Here is a 20,419-nt window from a genome sequence, read left to right on the forward strand (position 1 = left end):
CTTCTTTAGTCCTACTCGCCAAAGACATTTCATTGCCCCGTTAGCCCTCCTGAATGCTTGTTTAGGTTCTCTTCTGCTTCCCTTATGTTCCTCTAGGGCTCAGTCCAATTTCAGTTTCCTAAGCCTTTTCCTTTTTGACTAAATTTACAGCATCTATCATCTAAGATTCCTGTACCTTGCCATCCTTGTCTTTCTATTCTCACAAGTATATGGTGGTCAGAAATTCTAACCAGTTGACCTTAAAGTAACCCCCATATTTACTTTATGTCAGATGTGGATTCACCCAATAACAGCTGCCTAACAGTGCTATAGTAAACATTTCCCCAATTTATCACTATCCCCTGAGGTCCAATCTTATTTATCCATAACTATCTGTAAACTTGTGGAGCTTAGATCACTGTTCCCAAATAGTCTTCCACTGTAACTCCAATCACCTGGCCAAGCTCACATCCCAAAATGACATCTAAAATATCCCCTTTCCAAGCTGGATTGTCTATATGCTGCGTAAAGGAACCCTCCTGGATGCACCTAAACAATTTTTGCCCCATTTAAACCTCTGGCACTCAGGGAGTCCCAGTCAATATTAGCAAAATTAAGTTCACCCACTGCAACTACATCTTTCCATAACCTGCCAATGTATATCTTCCCCTTTATCTCCCTATCTATTGTATCTAAAATATCTAAATACTGAAACATTGAGCTGCCAGTCCTGGCCTTCTCTCAACCAATTCTTTGTAATATTGTGGTTCTATGTCACCCCAGTCGTGGCATATTCACGTCAAACCAAAGTTTCCTGAAGTATATATCCAAAAACTGCGTGAAACATTATGAATGAGATATTCAGTCAGCAAAATTTAACAATATTTCAGAAGGAACTTTTTTCCCCAATTCTCTTGCCCATCCTATTGCTTAACCTTGGTGAAAATTGCTCTCAAGAGTTATAGGAAAGCACACACATACACATATTTATACTGTGTGGATCCCAAGTATTCCATGAACTCAACTTTGCAAACGTCCTGCGTATTTCTGTTTTCTGGTAATTTTGAGTTGCTATACTCCTACTCAGATTCTTATAACCAACTCCTCTCCTCCCCCAGTTTCAGCTAAAACCGCAATGTTTGTATCTTTGGAACCCAATCAATATCAAACAAAACTGAGCTTCTGAATGCAATTTCTCTCCATAACCCAACTCTGCACTTTCTGAATGTTCCATCAACTTCTTTTTCTTATGCACAATTGCTTCTTCCAGTATTCTCTCCAGCTAGGCTCCAATCCAGCAATCTTTAAAATCTACAAAGTCTCTCCATACAATATCTCTCTGTGTCAACCCTGCAGACCTTGTAACTTTATATTAATTCCTGTTCTTCCAAATTTTTTAGTCTTAAAATTCCATCAAATGTTTAAATCCATTCATATCCTGCACCCAACCTTCATAACATCCAGACAGCCCTAACCTCACACCTACCAGAAGCCCTAGAATCATCTGACTCTGTTCTTGCCTACCTTTGTGGAATTACTGATATCCAGATCCCATGCTTGGGTATTTATGCCCTAAAACTATCTTTCACTTGCTGCTACTGAAACCCCCTTCTCCCTTAAGACCTATCCTCTTTAACAGTTTGCCATCACACTAGCTGCTGCATCACTTACTCTGACTTCACTTGGCTATCCAGGCTGCCCTGCTGGCTGAGTTGCTCCGGCATTTTGTGTGTGCAGCTCATGTTTATACATTTTTCTGACTTAGAGGAGCATAGACCACAGAACACAAGATATACCACAGCTGAACTTGCTGTCAACTATAATTCTAATCCAATGGCTTTTAAATTAGATTGATGCACCAGTTACATCTCTGAGTGCAGAAATGGGGTTTAATGAAAAATTTCCTTGAATGCTTAGCATGCCTGTCAGATTCCACTCTGTGCAACTTTAACAGAGATTTTAATGTGTTTATTTGCAATAGATTAAGGCCTCTGTTTAAAGTGTGTTAACAATAACATTGTTTAAAGTAACTTGTTACTCAGTACTGAGCGGCTCTTTCTGTGTATCTGCTTGGTGAACATTTGGACTCTGTCACATAATTTATGTCAAAACGCTGATGTGAAAATGCCTTGTAACTAATGTCTTACTACTCCTCACCTCACTTCCCCTTCTTCTCAATAACCAGATTTTATTAGTGCTTTCCCTTTAGCTTTGTACCTCAACTCATCTTTAACACCTGCTCTAAATTTCACTTAACTCAGCATTGTGCACCCAAATTCTCAAGAGAAGGCCTTGATCTCCACACCACCCCTCTTGCACAACTCTCCCCATCATCAAGGAGACACTGTGCCTCAAGAGGACAGCAGCCATCATTAAAGACCCTCACCATCTAGGACATACCCTCTTCACATTACTACCGTCAGGAAGGAAGTATAGAAACCTCAAGATCCACATTCAATGTTTGGGGAAACAGCTACTTTACATCCACCATCATATTTTTGATTGCTCCATCAGCCCATGAACACTTCCCTGTTATTTGTCTTTTGCATTATTTATTAATTTTTGTAACTTATAATTTTTACATTTTGCACTGTACTGCTGTTGCAAAACAACAAATTTCATGTCATGTATCAATAATAATAAATCTAATTCTAATTCTGATCCCAGCCACTTGCCACTCATCTTCTTTAACCATCTGTAACATGTCCCCTGTGATACATAACCTTGATCATTGAAGAAGATTCTTTTAATCCCTAACCACTTACCTTCTTCAGTGGCCCAATCTTTGTCCTAGGATTATCTCCCCTTTCTTCCCCTGAACTCTCAGAACCAGTTTCAGTCCTATGTGACATATTTTCCATGGTAGAAAACCATATGTCCATGGAACCAAATGAAGTTTTACAGCAGAAGGGACCTCATCTGAAACAGCTGTTTGCATCCTGATGCTATAGCTACCTGACACATTTGTTTGGTTGACCAATTTTCTAGGCAAGAATTGTTTTGCCACTGATCTTCGTTTTTTTTTTCAGTATTCTCAAGTCAGGCATGGAACTGAAAAAATTGTTAATGGTAAGCCAGAATGTTGATACTCTGCCAGTCCCATGAACTCATGTGTTCATTCCACTTAACTGGGTTCTGTGCTTAGCAACCAGGGGAAGTAGTCACAATTTGAAAAAAAGATGTTCAATTCGTATTTAGCCTTTGACACAGTAAAAATATTACAAAGCATTTTCACCTGGCAAGGTTTGCGACCAACCCACACGGCAGATAATTAGGATGGAAATTCATCTTTGTTCGCAAGGCCTAAATGAATGATGTGGTAGGATATGTATGTTGTAGTTTGTTTCTGAAATTTAAACGCTGAATTAAGGTGCAATCTTATGACTTCTTCTCCTCTACACTTCATATTTGGTGCATGTAACTGAGGAACATTTCCTACCCCACTACAATAAGCAACCAAGAGCTTGATGGAAGGAGTAGGCTTTAAGGAGTGACTTAAAGATTGGCAGAGATGGACAGAGGCAGAATGTCTTGGAAGGGATCCTAGAACTTAAAAGCATCAATCGCTGAAGGCACAGCTGCCACTGGAGGACTAACATAGAAACACAGAAAATAGGTGCAGGAGTAGGCCATTCAGCCCTTTGAGCCTGCACCGCCATTCAGTATGATAATGGCTGATCATCCAACCCAGAACCCTGTACCAGCCTTCCTTCCATACCTCCTGATCCCTTTAGCCACAAGGGCCATATATAACTCCCTCTTAAATATAGCCAATGAACTGGCCTCAACTGTTTCCTGTGGCAGAGAATTCCACAGATTCACCACTCTGTGTGAAGAAGTTTTTCCTAATCTTGGTCCTAAAAGGCTTCCCCTCTATCCTCAAACTGTGACCCCTCGTTCTGGACTTCCCCAACATCGGGAACAATCTTCCTGCATCTAGCCTGTCCAATCCCTTTAGGATTTTATACATTTCAATAAGATCCCCCCTCAATCTTCTAAATTCCAACGAGTATAAGCCTAGTTCATCCAGTCTTTCATCATATGAAAGTCCTGCCATCCCAGGAATCAATCTGGTGAACCTTCTTTGTACTCCCTCTATGGCACAATGTATCTCAGAGATCTCAGAGATGTGTAAAACGTCAAAATTGGAGAATTAGAAGAATCTTGGATGGCTCCAGGCACCTAGCACTCTATAACAAACCTGCCTGCACATTTCCTTTGAACATTCTCCTTCTCACCAGGAATGCAAGCCCTCCAGCACTGGATATTTCGGTGCTGGGAAAAAAGATACTGGTTATCCTCTTCATCTATATCTCTTATAAGGATAGGGACAATTAAGGCCATGGAAGTATTTGAAGACTAGAATTTAAGTTGATAGGTTGCAACATTGTTAGCCAATGTAAGCAACAAGCACAAATGGGGTGTATGAACACGTGTTGACATTAGTTAGGATATGGGTGGCAGAATTTTGGATGAACACAAAGTTATGACGGGTTGCAGTCAAAGATCATGAGATACCAAAACATGAAATCACTGATGTGTTTACTTTGGAAGGGTAAACAATTTTCATATGCAAACAACTGTACAGAATGAATAAACATTTTAGTAAAGACTACGTAAACATCATTTGAATTCTTAGCAATGTCACAAGTAAAGACAGTGTTGAGCTTAGAATGCAGTTATCCAGACACGAAGGCCCAGATTTGATTTCCAGCCTCCAACAGGCTGTAAATGATCCGATCTAGTTAAGGTGCCTTAGTTATTTAAAAAAAAAATCCAGAAAATGCCTGGTTGTTGTGTGACCAGACCTGGCTATAATGCTTCTCACTGACTAACTCACTGCTTAAGCTTAGAAGTTAAGAGTGGCCACTTAGATGAGGTGAGGGAGTTTGCTTCCAACACACATGAACCTTCAGGAGAGGAAGACAGTAATAAAAACAATAAAGAAATGGCTGCAGTAGCTAATGATAGAGCACCACACACTCACTTCTGCTAATTAAAATTCACACTATCAATTTATATTTACCACATTTTATCTGACCTTATGAAACACAAATCATTCTGTTAAATTTCAGAAGTCTGCTTGTACCTTGGAGCAAAGACTGGAGGTTCAGCTGGGCCTCTTGATGCAATTCCTCTACACAGGGTGGTCTGGTTGAGGAGTTGAACACATTTATATTCTGTTGCCATGACGACTTGAAATGGGCAGTCCTCTTACTCTCCTGATCCAAGTTTGATCCACCTGAAGTTAAAAATAAATGAGTAATTGTGCATGAATATGAAACAAAGAATTATAATGAAAGGCAGGCAATGATGGAGTATTTAAGGAATGTAGCTGAAATTCAAATTCAGGCTCCACACTGTAACACAGAAATTCACTGCAAAGCTTCAATTAGTATGTCAACTTTGATTGGGCTTCTAAATTGAAACATCTTTGATCCCTGATGTAGACAGTAACGTGAGTAGCTATTGGTCCAGTGTATAAATCAAAAGGACAATTAACAAGCTGGGCTTCCAAAGCAGGTCACTCTGTACAAATAGGCAAATGCTACTCAAGTAACAGGACACTGCCAGCAGCAGGCAAGCAAGGTCACTAAAGCAATAAAATACCTACCTACTTCTTTAGAAGACCTACAGACACAGATCCCTGTAGAGAATTGGAGAAACCTATGTGCACAGTCACTCAGACTGTCAAAAACCTACTAAAAAATCTGTCACAATGTTGCACTATAGTCTAAGGCGATTTTATTGAATATTTGAAACTATTTCTATTAATCAAAGAGTTTATTAAGCAAGATTTTTTCCCATCATTAACACTAGCAGTGTACAATCTGGAATTATTTAATCTGAAACTAAATTTAACACATACATCATTCTATATGTATTGGTGGAGAAGCAAGTCTTTGCTGAAAAAGCCTTTTGGAATTTTTTGAAGAAGATAAACACAGGATGACGGCCACAGGATTCATATTCATTTGAGACCCTTACTAATTATTCACGTATTTTCCTCATGAAGCATTGTTTTGGTATTTCCTGCTGCATTTCCTAATCCTGATTTGTAATTCCTATTTTCTGAATGTGTTTATCAGGCATGATTATAATTACTAGCACTGAGACCAGAAAATCACAGGTACCTCACACAGAAAGTCAAGGGAATTTGCTTCAAGTCCTTCTGGGTCTGAGCTGGGAACATCAAGATGTGCAAAGCCAATTGGCTCTATTGATAGCATCTCACACCTGAATTGAAAGTTCAACCCTTACTCTGGCACTGAAGCTGACCCTTTAGGACAGTACTGAGAGTACGCACAACATGCATGAATCTCAGGCCCTCACTGCTGAAGGCAGACATCCCACCCTGCAAAAACTCATTTCAGGGAGGTAACACCATCAATTTGCGGGAGACTCCCGGGAGAGGTGGGATGTCTGCAATAGAGTAGCTCCTTAGCAGCCAGCCAGCTAGTTTAAATAACGTTAGCTATGCTAATGAATGAATGACACCTGTTAAACTCACCTCAACACGTCTTTTACAGTCTTAACCCACCATGGGCAATAGAAAAGTCACTGTTGCAAACAGTGCAGCGAGCAACACTCTCATCATTTTGACCCCGATTAGACAGGGGTACATTTTTTTTGGAACACTCTGCCATGGTGTGCTCTCGCTTGCTTTCCCTCTCGCTTGCTCTCTCTCGCTTGCTTTCGCTCGCACGCTCTCGCTCGTGCGCTCTTGCTTGCTTTCTCTCTTGCTCTCGCGCGCGCGCGCTCTCTCTTACTTTCTCTCACTCGCTCTCAAAAAAATTGATTTCCCTGATATTGTATATAATTTGCGGGCATCAGGGAGCCACTATTAATATGAGGGAGACTCCCGGAACTTCCGGGAGAGGTGGGATGTCTGTGAAGGGCTCTTATGGAGAAATAAGTTCGCTTGAAGTCTTAACCGATATCTCTCTGCAGCTTCCTATGGATTCAGAACCTCTACTAAACCAGCCTGTTATTTTCTGGTGGGATCCAACTCTTAAATACACCTGAGCCCAACTCATATGTACACCTGAGCCCCAACTCTTACATATACCTGAGCCACCATATTTACACTTGCCAGCTATTCATTCCATTGCTGGTTCTGTCAGATATTCAATTTCCTCTGCATCCTTCCTCACATCTATCTACCGTGAAAGAATCCTGGTGTTTATTCTAATGCCATTTTGATAGCCCCATTGCCCATTTAATCAGAAGTTGACTTTGCACACCTTATCTTTGAGATATTGCTTATAGATTTTATTGTTAAGAATTCTCTGTTATGTTTTTCTTTGTTGTATTCCCTGTTTCTACCAGTAAATTACTTCCTATCCTCCGCAGAGGTTCTCCTTTACATTTTCCCAACATTCATTGATTCAGCTGTATGGAAACTTATCATGTTATGGAGAAAGAGCACTTGAGTAGTCGTGCCATTCATAATAAGCTCTGGGAATCCAGAGGCATTTTGAAGGCTGGTGATTACAATTTTGTAGGGGGCATGTTGTCTATAAGACTTAGTAGTCCAACTACTGGCTATCAACATTTTTTTTCAGAATCCCATTTGCTCGCTACCTCCGAATTTGTTGATCTATAGTCCATTGGCTCTTCATCACTTTCCTATTCTTAATCTTCCCTGACTTTGTAAATTGCTGAGCATTGTACGCTTCCTCATTTTACCCTTATTTTTTAGTGTCTCCACCATTTGTGGGTGTGCCTTTAGCTGACAAGGCACTGAATTAAACAATTCTTCATTAAACTTCTTCACTTTTTCTCTTCCTTTACAAAGCTAATTAAAATTCTGCTATTTGATCAATGTATTGTTCAGCTGCTTTAATAATTCAATATCAAATTCGATTAAAATGCCAATGAATAATGAACTTTACGAAGAAATTTACTTCTGATTTTGAAGGTACCTGCTATTACTTCACAGTGACTAGAGGAGCTTTCCCTACTTATACCCATCAGGTTCAGCATAGTGTTTACATAGAAAAGCATGACAAGGCATTTTATAAATGTTTTAAGATGCTGAAAGTGAGAACCTTAAAGTTAGCACGAATTTACTCCTGCATTCTATTTTCTCTGCCACCATGTTTAGTCGCATTCAACAGTCTCAACAGTCTTCCTTTTTTCTGTCCCTGTTTCCTGTACTGTTTCCCATGCATCGGCTTCATGTTGAACGGTCAGCTTTGTGTTTTTATAAACAGCTAGCTCTGTCCTTTATCAACATCTCACAACATACACAGTTTATAATGTATACCCTATTTTCAGACCTAATGGGTTACAGATGATATTGTAGATTTATAAGTCTCTCCATGTCTTTAAACAGAGGGTCACCTTCTTCCCAATGATCCCAGATATGGAGTTTCATTACGCTATTCATTTTCTCACACTTCTCCTTCTTAGGGTCTGCTATTATTTTGCAAAGTATACTTCCATTTCTCATTCTGCTGTCATGTTCCTTCTGAATATTTGTCCTCCCAGGTGTTTCCTTTAAACACCCTTCTGTCTGGAATTCTCTTTTAATCTATAGTTTCTCCTTTCAGCTCATCATCTGACTTACCCATATTAATAGAAAGAAACCGTACCACATCAATGTTCAGCACTGGCTTCGGGATCTTGGCTTCTAAGCTGCCAAGTGCAAAACGCAGTGAATGGAGATGAGGAAAATCCTATCACAGGCTGTAGGATGGCCCTCTACAATCATATCTTCCTTCCCAAGATGTAGTGGAGGGAAACACACAAAGTACTCGCCATCACAGACAAGAAACCACTGGATCAGGTGGGACTTAATCCATATCTTCAGGATGGGAAAATGTCATTAGCTCACCAGGTTTTTCACCCTGGTCCTCCAGGGCAGAAGACAGCCAAAGGAATGGTAACCAGGCAAGATCAAAGTCTATCTCGAACTAAGGATACAACTTGTAGCCTTTTCAGCCTGTTGACTGAATTTGCTATTACCCACTGCAGCTCAGTTCATGGATCCAACCTGGGGAGAATAAGATGGCAGCCCACTTCCCGTTGTCTTGGCAATAGAATATAAATATGCTTGACTTCTCATCCAAATTACCCAGTATGAAGGGATTGCATCAAAAGGCTCAGCTGAACCTCTTGCACAAGCTATCAGCTGTCTACTGAAATTTAGCGCATGATTCATGATGACAAGGTCAAATAAAGCAAGTAACTATAGATTGGCCATGTGAATTTTAATTAGCAGATGAGTATGCAGTTATCCATCATAAGCAGCAGCAGACATGTTATTGTTATTTCTGTTAGCTGTTAGTGTGTCTTCTTCTCCCAAAGGAGTATTTGTGTTGGCAGCAACCTCTCTCGTCAAAGTGACCACCTTATCCTACCCAACCTCATCATAGAAGAAGCCGTCTCTGGCAATGAAGCAGTTCTCAGGTCTGAGCATAGAAGCTGCAAACAGAACTTATTGCTCACAACTTCCATTAAAGAAGGCACTGAATATCCCAAGCAGGTTGATGGTGTTTTAATCAAACTTCTTTCCATCTTGGATAGGCTATGGAAATATAGTTGGCCATTAAAGTTGCAGGGAATTTCTAATGCTAACAAACACCATTCCAGGTTCAACCAGTTTCTAAGTTCGCTCCAGAGATCAGTCAGGTTGGTCTACATAGTTAAAGGTGGAAATCTATATGGATTGGGCTTAGCCACATAGAACTCTCACAATGTCATCCCCATCACACCGTCAGTCAAATTTACTTAAGTTAATGAGTTAGCCAATGGGTCACTGAACAAAGTTCTTAAAGATTCACAGCAATGGTTTGCTTCTACAATTTATCTTCCCAATCCATCCAAACCATTATCAATAGCATTTCACCATAACAATTAATCAATCCATAGGAAAATGAAAATTGGTTTCTGGAGGGATAGGTACATGTGCCAAGAAGATTAGCTAGATTATTTCCATATCTTCAATATTTCTTGAAGATCAAGGAAATGATGCAGACTTCAACAAATCTTCTCAAATGTTTATAGGAATCACCTGAAATGCAAGATCAAAACTCTTACTCATGTACATTAAATTTACTTGTCATATTGTGTTTTATATTTATATTTACTGTGATTTTTTATATATAGTATTCTTTATGCTCATTGTGATTTTTTTTAAACTATATCTGATCTAGAGTAACAATCATTTCATTCTCCTATACACTTGTCTATTGAAGTATGACAATTAAAAGACTTGAATCATGAACACCGAGCATCAGTACTGGCATCTTCCTCCATCTGGCAGAACTGGTCCTCACTCTCACCAACTTTTCCTTTGGCTCCTCCCACTTTCTCCAGACTTGAGGGGTAGCCATGGACATGCACATGGGCTCCAGTTATGCCTGCCTCTTTGATAGCTTTCTAGAATAGTCCATGTTCCAAGCCTTCCCTGGTACTACTCCCCAACTTTCCCTCTGCTACATTGACAACTGTATTAGTGCTGCTTTATGCACCCATGCTGAGCTAATCAACTTCATCAACTTTGGCTCTAACTTCCCCCCGCCCTTAGATTCACTTGGTCTATTTCTGACCCCTTCCACACCATCACCCTTTCTCAACCTGTCTTTATCTTTCTCTGGAGACAAGCTATCAACCGACATCTTTTATAAGCCTACCGATTCAACAGTTATATTGACTTTACCTCTTCCCACCAGTCTCCTGTCAAAATGCTACTCCTTTTACTCTGTTCCTTCTTCTCCACTGCATCTGTTCCCAAGATGCAGCTTTCCCTTACAGGACATCAGAGATGTCCTCCTTCTTGAAAGAACGGGGTTTCCCTTCCTCCACCATTGATGTCGCCCTCACCGGCATCTCCTCCATTTCCTGAACATCTGCACTCACCCCATCTTCCTGCCGCCTTAACAGTGATAGAGTTGCTCTTCTCCTTACCTACCACCCCAAGAGCCTCTGCAACTTCCATCATCTCCAAAGGGATCCTACCGCCAAACATAGCTTTCTTCCTTTCTTTATCAATCTTTTTATTAATTTTTAAAAAGTACATATATACAAACAAGAGGAGAATTATCTCAAATATCTATATCAATAACAATACATATAAAGGGTAAAATAAACATTATCAAGATCATACATAGTATTAATCTAATAGTATATAATAAAAGATAAGATAATCAATTCTCCTCTTATCATTTCTTAAAAAGAAAAAAAGTTAAGGAAATTTTATAATTTTTATATACATAAAAAAAAACCACTATTCAAAAAGAAAGAAAAAGAGAAAAAAAGGGACTGGGCAGCCCATACTGACAGTAAAAGCAAGAAAAAAGAGAAACTTTCTGATTAAATCCAAAGTTTTGAGAAAGTAACTGGAAGAGCAATAAATCAAACCATGTGAAAATATTGAATAAAAGGTTGTCAGGTTTCTTCAAATTTAAAGAATGTATCAAATGTCCGACTTCTTACTTTCTCTAAACTTAGACAGGACATAATGGAGGTAAGCCACATATCTTTACTCCCCCCCCCCGCCCCGCAAGCCCCCAGCAGCTTTCCGTAGAGAACGCCCCTTCCATAATTATCTTGTCCATTAATCCCTCCCATTAATCTCCATCCTAGCACTTACCCCTGCAAACGACCTAAGTGCTACACCTACCCATTCAACTCCTCCCTCACCTCCATTCAGGGCCCTAAACAGTCCTTCCAGCAACACTTCACCTGCTAATCAGCAGGTGTCCTCGATTGTGTCCACTGCTTCTGATACAGCCTCCATTGCTGAGACAGTCATAAATTGGGGGATCACTTCGTCGAGCACCTTTGCTCTCTCTGCCAAAAGCGGAAATTCTCTGTGACCAAACATTTTAATTCCAGTTCCCTTTCCCATTCTGACATGTCAGTCCATGGCCTCCTCTTGTGCCAAGATGCATCCTCCCTCAGGGTGGAGGAGCAAAACCTTATATTCCATCTGGATAGCCTCCAACTCAATTGCATGAATATCAATTTCTCCTAATTAAAAATTTTCCCCTCCCCCTTCCCTTTTGCTCTATTCCCCATACTGAACTCTAACCTTTCCTCACCTACCTATCGCCTCTCCCTGGTGCCCCTCCTTCCTCTCTTTCTCCTTTCATCCATTCTCCTCTCCTATCACATTCATTCTTCTCCAGCCCTTTACCTTTCCCATCCACCTGGCCTTGCCTATCACCTTCTAGTTCACCCTCCTTCTCCTCTCCCTACATTTTATCCTGGCACCTTTCCAGTCCTGATGAAGGGCCTTGGCCTAAAAAGGTGACTGTTTATTCTTTTCTATAGATGCTGCCTGACTTGCTAAGTTCCTCCACCATTTTGTGTATGTTACTAACCATTATTGCTTTGTATTAGAAACAATGTTCAAACTTCTATGTAAACAAATCACACCTATTTTGATGCAGGATGAAAGGCAGGCCAAGGCTGCGATTTAGACTAACCAACCAACATGGCAGAAATACCTCTCCTTATTTAATTGCGAGAAACAATGGAGGAATCATTGATACACAAGCATATACCTCAAAGCAAAGGCCCCATCTCTGACCCAATGGAGGCAGCACCCAGATTAGACGATCCACAACCTTTAATCATGTATAAACTGGACAAAGAAGACATGAATAACTTTTCAACTCACTTCAAGTCGTGGTTGTTACTGCAGCAACAATGGAGTAAATTGTCACCGAATACATGCTCTGAACACCTGCAAGTCACATAGCCAATGTGCACATAGCCACAGCAGATGGCATTAGTTGGTTCCAAAATCTAATTTACATTACAAAGAATCTTCCAGAACAAAGTACGAGTTATGACTCCCTAAGACCCCATAGCAACACAGCACCAAAATGCATGAGAAATTAAGCATAGGATAGAAACCCCTCTTTTGAGCTTAGCTCAAATAATAGTCAACACCACACTAAGTAGATAGTTTTCAATATCATTGTCCTTTAAAATATAAGGCAACTCGAAACAGAAGCTTTAATCCTTGATTTCATGGTGTGTTTGCTTGGAACTATGGTATTTTTCATTGACTACAATTCTGCCTTCAATACTATAATTCCAAGCATACTCTGAGACCTGGGTGTCAACATCTCCCCCTACAACAGGATCCTTGACTTCCTGATCAACAGACTGCAACCAGTAAAGAGAGGCAGCAAATTATCCACCATGGTGCTACACAAAGCTGCATCCTCACCTCCCCTCTTCCCCACTCTACTAACTGTACACTCATGACTGGGTGGCCAGATTCTGCTCTAACTCCATCTACAAGTTTGCAGATGATATCACCAAATGATCTCAAATAAAGATGAGTCAGATTATAGCAGGAGATACAGAGCATGGTTACATGGTGTCATGACAACAACCTTTCCCTCAATGCCCACAAAACAAACTAGCTAGTCATTAACTTCAGGAAGGGTGCAGTGCACATGTTCCTGTTTACATCAGCGGTGCTGAGGTCCAGAGGGTGGAGAGCTTCAAGTTCCTGGAAGTGAACACCACCCATAGCCTGCCCTGGACTAACCACATTGATGCCACAGCAAAAGAGGTTCACAAGTGCCTTACTTCTACAGGAGGCTAAAGATATTTGAAATGCCCTTATTGACTCTTACCAGCTTTCACTGATGCACCACAGAAAGCATCCTATCCAGATGCATCATAGCGTGGTATGGAAACTGCTCTGATCATGAACCCACAAAAATGCAGAGAGTGGTAGACACAGGTCAGCACATCACAGCAACTAGCCTCTCCTCCATGAACTCTATCTATACTTTTCATTGTCTGAGTAAAGTAGCTAGCATAATTATAGACCCTACCCAGCCTAGACATTCACTGCGCAAACAAGAGAAGATCTGCAGATGCTGGAAATTCGAGCAACTCACTCTTCTCCTTTCTCCCATCAGGCAGAAGATACCTGAAAGCATCTACCACTAGGCTCAGGGAGAGTTTCTACTCTGCTGTTATAAAACTATCGATTGGCTCCCTAGTATGGTAGCATTGACTCTTGACCTCACAATTCACCTACTTATGACCTTATTGTCTACCTGCACTGCAGTTTTTTAGGAGCTGTTACACTTTATTTTGCATTCTGTTATTGTTTTACCTTGCACTATCCCAATGTATTATACGATGATTTGATCTGTATGAACAATATACAAGATACTCTTTTCACTGTATCTCAGTCCATGTGACAACAATAAACTGATTCCAACTCCAGTTCCATGAACCATACTGGACAAATTCCAATCTTAATGCCCACCATGGTCTTCATCTAATCTAAACTGATCTAATGTGTGTATTTGATCTATAAAAATTCATGTGATTCCATAAACACTCTTAAAACCACACAACCTCAACCCTTTCACCTCTCATATTAGAAAGAATTACACAACTCACCAAAATAAAAATGCCGCAAAAGCTAGACAATGGAAATAAATCCAAGTCCAAAATGCACTGTAAAATTCAAACTACATGGAGTGATGATCTGATTCTCTGAGCAGGAACAGCTCTCTTCTCTGGCATATCTAAGACATTGTAATGGTTCCATATGATTTATTATCCTTTTCTTATTCAATAACACACTGATAAATTGCAGCATGCCCCTGACAAAAATGGTTCCCTTAAGAAGGTACAACTAGAGATCAGATGAATGGTTGTTGGTATTGAAGATCAATACCCTATTTTACAATTTGTAACTCTTCACATTCTGACTGTTGCAGACTGACGCTCAGATGTACAATGACCAAGATGATTTTCGTATCCAAGGACACTCATAACTATTTACCTTTCAAACTTTGGCCAAGTTTTGCTACTTCTGATTCCTGTCAGGCTGCTCCTGTTAAAAATAATTAGAGTCCAAACTGCTTTTGCAATCTTGCTACCGCATTTTCCACTAACACAATGAGTGATGGCTTTCTCTTGCTAGCAGAACCGCATTATTACATAAAAATTGTCATGAATTACAACAGACAATTATATAGTTCAAGCATTATGTGTTGGAGTTTACCCCATTGCTGATGATTGAAAGAGTTCAAGATATTAAAGATCCATTTTTTTTAATACACTGATCAAACTAAGTTAGCCAACTCAGTAAATGGTTAATTAGCTTCAATTCAAAACCATCTTTCCACCTTTGACATTGTGCAGCCAGTAAATATAATGGATTAACTTCAAATAAATTTACCTACAAGTTAAGGGGAAACTGTCAATTAATGGCAAGTGGCAGGAAAGAAGGAATATATCTTACTGGTTTAGAAAGACTCAAGATGCAAGCTGTTCCTTCAAAATGCTGGAGAAGGAAAAGGAGGCTCTGAAAGTCAGCAATTGAAGGCATAGAATTAACCTTTTTGAGAAGTACTGAGAATGTGTGTAGAGAGGGCAGGTGAGAAGTCACATTGTCTGCACTGCAGGCACACTTGCACAGTGCTCCCAAGGTTTATCAAACTGAAAAAGGAACTCTAACATACTGCTTTCATTCTGATTGCTGCATTAAAAAGCGAGCTGCAGGTTCCTTACATCATCAGCATATCTTCATTGCTAGCAATCATGGGAAGTGGGTTATATCCTTAAAGGACTTGGTCTAGAATAGGATCAGTGCATCAGCATAAAGGGTCTCCATGAAGCTGAGGGAAATTGGAAAGGAAATGCAACTTGTGTCTTTGATGCATGTGACCACATCCTAACCTGCCAGTAATTATCCTTCAGAGATGTCTCCTAATACCAGTGCAAGACATGGGTTCATTCTTCAGGCACAGATAGCAGTTTATCCGTGTTGTGCATATATCTGAAAAGATTGCAATAAGCACGACACGACTCGACAGTAGCAGTGTAACAAAAGTCACACTAGTAAATATACCTGTGTCCTGGTTCACACCTACGATGCACGTCTCCTTGCCAACATGCTGTGATGTTAGTGCCTTGATTTACAAGCTTAAAGACAAGGACTGCAGCTTTGTACACACAAGAAAATCTGCAGATTCTGGAAATCCAAAGCAACACAAAGCAAAACGCTGGAGGAACTCAGCAGGTCAGGCAGCATCTATAATAAAGAATAAACAGTCAACGTTTCAGGATGAGACTCTTCTTCATGACTGAGAAGAAAGTGAGGAGATGCTGGAATCAAAGAATCGAAGGCAGCAGAGACCACAGAGAGGGAGCAGTATTCTTTTCCAAAGATGCTGCCTGGCCTGCTGAGTTCGTCCGGCATTTTGTGTGTTTTGTAGCTTTGCATAGTTTGGTTCTGATTTGTTGGTAAGGAAGAGAAGAGTGAGGCCCAAATTTTACGGTTCTGGTGACATCAGCATAATTGAGGATCATGCTGGAGGAACATCAGAGGACTGGGATCGATTATGTCTTAAAATGACCAGTCTGATTTCTTGCTGGGTGAGAACTTAACTGGAAATAGTCATTTTCATGTTGAAAGTGTTTTTATTTGCAATTTGTGCATTAAAATTGTCTATTGGTATCCATTTCTAAATCCATTTGGCAGAATGAACAGATTTACAGCCTGTCCCAGAGACCAGTAATGAGTATAAAAAATATGACCTTAGTATTTATCATTCCAAAGCAGTGAGAGGTAGGAGTTACCACACAAGCATGTGGCATGTACAGTATCACAGCAAAAACCTTGCAATGCATGCCCTTTTTAGGTGGACTGATTCACCCATCGTCTCACAAATCCAAAAGGCAGGACACTACCAGCAAAAACTATAATATTATTTAACAAAAAAGAGATGAAAAATAAAAGACATTACCATAAGTGGTCTAATTTGTGTGAATGAGGTGAGTTGTTGCAGTGTAAAGGTATCTTTGTTCTCTGCTCTCCAACGAATCAGGTATGAAAACCTGTCAATGTCCATGAATTACATAATTAATTCTAAAGCCCAGAAGTGGTCTGCGGTTAAATAACTGGGTGAGATTTATGCTGGGCATTAAGAACTCCTCCAAGCTTGGCCCACCTCCCATCATAACTATCTACTAAAGTTCTCCTCATTTGAGGGTCTGGTATAATCTATGGACATGGAATCTCTCACTAGACAGGAAGAGTAACACTTTCCTTCTTGTTCTCATGAGACAAAATGTAAAATAAACTTATGTATGTTGAAATATGTTCATCCATTTCAAGACAGCTCCATATCACATATCAATGATAAATGACTTTGATTTGCAGTTTTGGTTAAAGCACCCACAAAACTTATCATATTGACTCCATGTTGATGAAACCAAGAGAACGCAAAACAGATTTTACAGTAGCTGCGTGACTGACCAAGTTCTCCGACAGATCAAAAGAGATTTTACAATTCATTTTTGGAGTTGGAGTATTTGGCCAGCATTTGCCAGGCCACATTTATGAGTGTGCAGAGATATCTAGGCTACACAGGTTAAGGATGGCAAATTTCCATTCCTCATGAATCAGATAAGGTTTTACATTGATCTTGTGGTTCTGTGGTCACCATTGGTAATGACTAGTTCTTTTCTTCAATTAATTAACAATTTAAATTTCACAGTGGGTTTTGTATTTGTATCCCCGGATTGGTCGTCCAGGCATCTTAATTTAACCACAGAGACATGACAATACCCCTGATGTTCACTGTGGGAAGATACAAGGTAATGAATATAGGAAGCAGAATAAATAGAGAGTGGCAATTACGTCTGGGTGGTAATTCAATTACATGTATAATTATAGCACTCACAATAGCTGAAAGCAAAATAATTGTAATCACTTCTGCAAGACAAAATGGACAAGGGACGATCCACTGCTGTCTTTGGCTCTGCAAAGTTTATATGGCCTCTGTCATTCTTCACCCAAAAGCCAATTCTTTCATTTAAACAACTCAAGAAGGGGACACAATTCATGGCCAAACTTGGTACAAAATTCCAGTACTTTAGGTGCATTCTGAGGGAGGGGTGAAGCTCAGTAGCACTGGTGTGAGCTCCTCCCCTTCGCCGCTATCACCTTTCCCTGACCATTTATGTCAATGCTGAATCCAGATAGAAAACTTCAGGCTGCAAAATGCCAAACTTAGCCAAACTTTGTGCCTGTATAACCTCCTCAGTACTTTCACGGCATCTTCAAGAGTTCTTGTTTGCTCTCAATGTCACTTTTGCTTCCTCTGCCCATCACCTTCATTCCATTTCTCGAACTTCCTACCCTCCTCTTTATTGGATATGGTTTCTCTTTAACTACTTTGGATATAACTTCCATAATTTTAAATAACTTGGTCAGGATGTCTCACAACCTCCAAGGAAAGGGGCCTCATCTTTTTCAGTCCTGTGCTGATCAACTGGCTGGAGCGTTCATCGATATCTTTTACTTCTCACTTCAGCAGTCTGTAGTACCTATCTGCTTCAAGCTGGCTGTTACTATGCTGGTGTCTAAGAAGAACCTGGATCTATTGTTTAGTAGCACTTACGTCCAATATGATGAAATATTAAGAGTGGCTGGTGATAAAAAATATCACCTCCTGCCTGAAGAGTGACCTGGATCCACTCCAATTTGCCTACCATCACAAGAGGCCAACAACAGATGCCATTTCATCACCTCTTCACCCAATGCTGCAGCATCTGGAGAGCAAAGATGCATACATTCAGATACTCTTCATTGACTGCCGCTTGGTATTCAATACTATCATCCCCTCAAAACTAATCAACAAGCTTCAATTCCTAGGCCTCAATGCCTCCTCATGCAATTGGATCCTCAATTTCTTCACTTGCAGACCCAGTCAGTTCAAACTGGCAGAAAAATTGTCTCCACAATCTCCCTTAGCACAAGTGCACCACAAGGCTGGGTGCTTAGCCCTGTGCTCTACTGGCTTTATACTCATGAATGTGAGGCTAAGCACAGCTTCAATTCCATATTTAAGTTTGCCAATGACATCATTGTCTTTGGCCGATCAAGGGTGGTGCAGAATCAACATATAGGAAGGATATTGAAAATCTGGTTGAGTGGTGCCACAACAATCTCTCACTCAGTGTCAGCCAGACCAAGGTGATGATTATTGACATCAGGAGGAAGAAACTGGAGATCTAAGAGCCAGTCCTCAATGGGGATCAGAGGTGGAGATGGTCAGCAACTTTAAATACCTCGATGTTACCTTTTCAGAGTATCTGTTCTGGGTCCAGCACATAACTGCCATTATGAAGAAAGGAAGGTGGCACCTCTACTAACCAAGATGTAGCATGCCATCTAAAACTTTGATAAACTTTTATTAATGCGTGGTAGTGGTAGAGTATTGATTGGCTGCATCATGGCCTGGTATGGAAACACCAAAGTTCTTGTATGGAAACACCAAAGTTCTTGTATGGAAAAGCCTACAAAAAGTGTGCAGCCCAGTCCATTATGGATAAAGATATCCCCATCATTGAGCACATCTACATGGAGCATTGTTACAGGAAAGCAACATCCATCATCAAGGACCACCCAGCATCAAGGCCATGCTCTCTTCTAACAGCTGACATTAGGAAGATACAGGAGCCTCAGGACACACACAATAATAATAATTATTATTATTATATTGTTATTACTATATTATTTCTTTTTTTCTCTTCCTTTTGGTATTTGCACAGTTTGTTGGGTTTTCTTTGCATGTTGGTTTTGTCTGACCTGTTGAGTGTGGTCTTTCATTGATTCTATTGTGTTTCTTGTATTTTACTGTGATTGCCTGCAAGAATATAAATCCTAGGGTGTATATGGTAATAGTTATGTACTTTGATAATAAGTTTACTTTGAACTTCGAACTTTGACTCTTTGATTTGCACCAGTGCATTAGGACTGAGAACTTAGAGAGTAGAGATAACCAGTACAAAGAGGAGAGAGGAAGGCCAAGGCATAAGGTGGCAGGTGATAGGTGGAATGAGATGAGGAGGATTTGATGGTAAAATGGAGCCAGATAGAGAATGGGGAAGTAGGGAGGTAGAGTTGGAGGCTGGAAAGTGATACAAAGCCAACAAAGGGATGCAGATTTTCTGGAGTCTGATATGGAACCAGATAAAGGAGGGATGGTGGATTGTTGAAAACAGTGGAGAAGGGAGGGGAGGCCCAATGTGTTAAGTGTGTGGGTGATGGGCAGATGAAACCAGGTTAGAGAGGGGAAAGCAACTGGGTAAAGTGGGGTGGTGGGGTGACAGTTGGAAAGAGGGTGAAGGGGTAGTTTTAGAGCACCTGGGGGAATCAGAAGTTCAGAAAATGAACAAAGAAAAACACCTAAAATTCAGAAAGGAGAGCTTCAGATTCTGCCCTCAAGATCCACCAATCTATCATATGAATTTCAGGTATTCTCTGCCATTTGTATCAGTTCTTTCTCCCTCTGATCCCATATCAGTTCTCCCTACACCTCCCCTTCTTTCCACCTTTCCCCTTCTCAAATTTCCAAATGTTTCCCCCCACCCCCAGACCACCACCACTAAGTTTCTTTCCCCTCCTCAACTTACTTCCAACAGCCCATTATCC

At 40.4% G+C, this 20,419-nt stretch overlaps 1 protein-coding gene across 5 annotated transcripts in view; it reads right to left on the reverse strand.

Moving 5' to 3' along the window:
- nhsl2 (NHS-like 2) overlaps positions 1-20,419 on the reverse strand; it is a 502,980-nt gene that overhangs the window by 56,575 nt on the left and 425,986 nt on the right. For all 5 annotated transcript variants that reach the window (XM_063060793.1, XM_063060790.1, XM_063060792.1 and 2 more), the window contains one exon: positions 5,069-5,221. In XM_063060793.1, coding sequence (XP_062916863.1) covers positions 5,069-5,221 — 153 coding nt within the window. The remainder of the gene's footprint in view (positions 1-5,068; positions 5,222-20,419) is intronic.

The sequence above is a fragment of the Mobula hypostoma genome, chromosome 10 (genome assembly GCF_963921235.1).
Source record: "Mobula hypostoma chromosome 10, sMobHyp1.1, whole genome shotgun sequence".
In the NCBI taxonomy this organism is placed as follows: Eukaryota; Metazoa; Chordata; class Chondrichthyes; order Myliobatiformes; family Myliobatidae; genus Mobula; species Mobula hypostoma.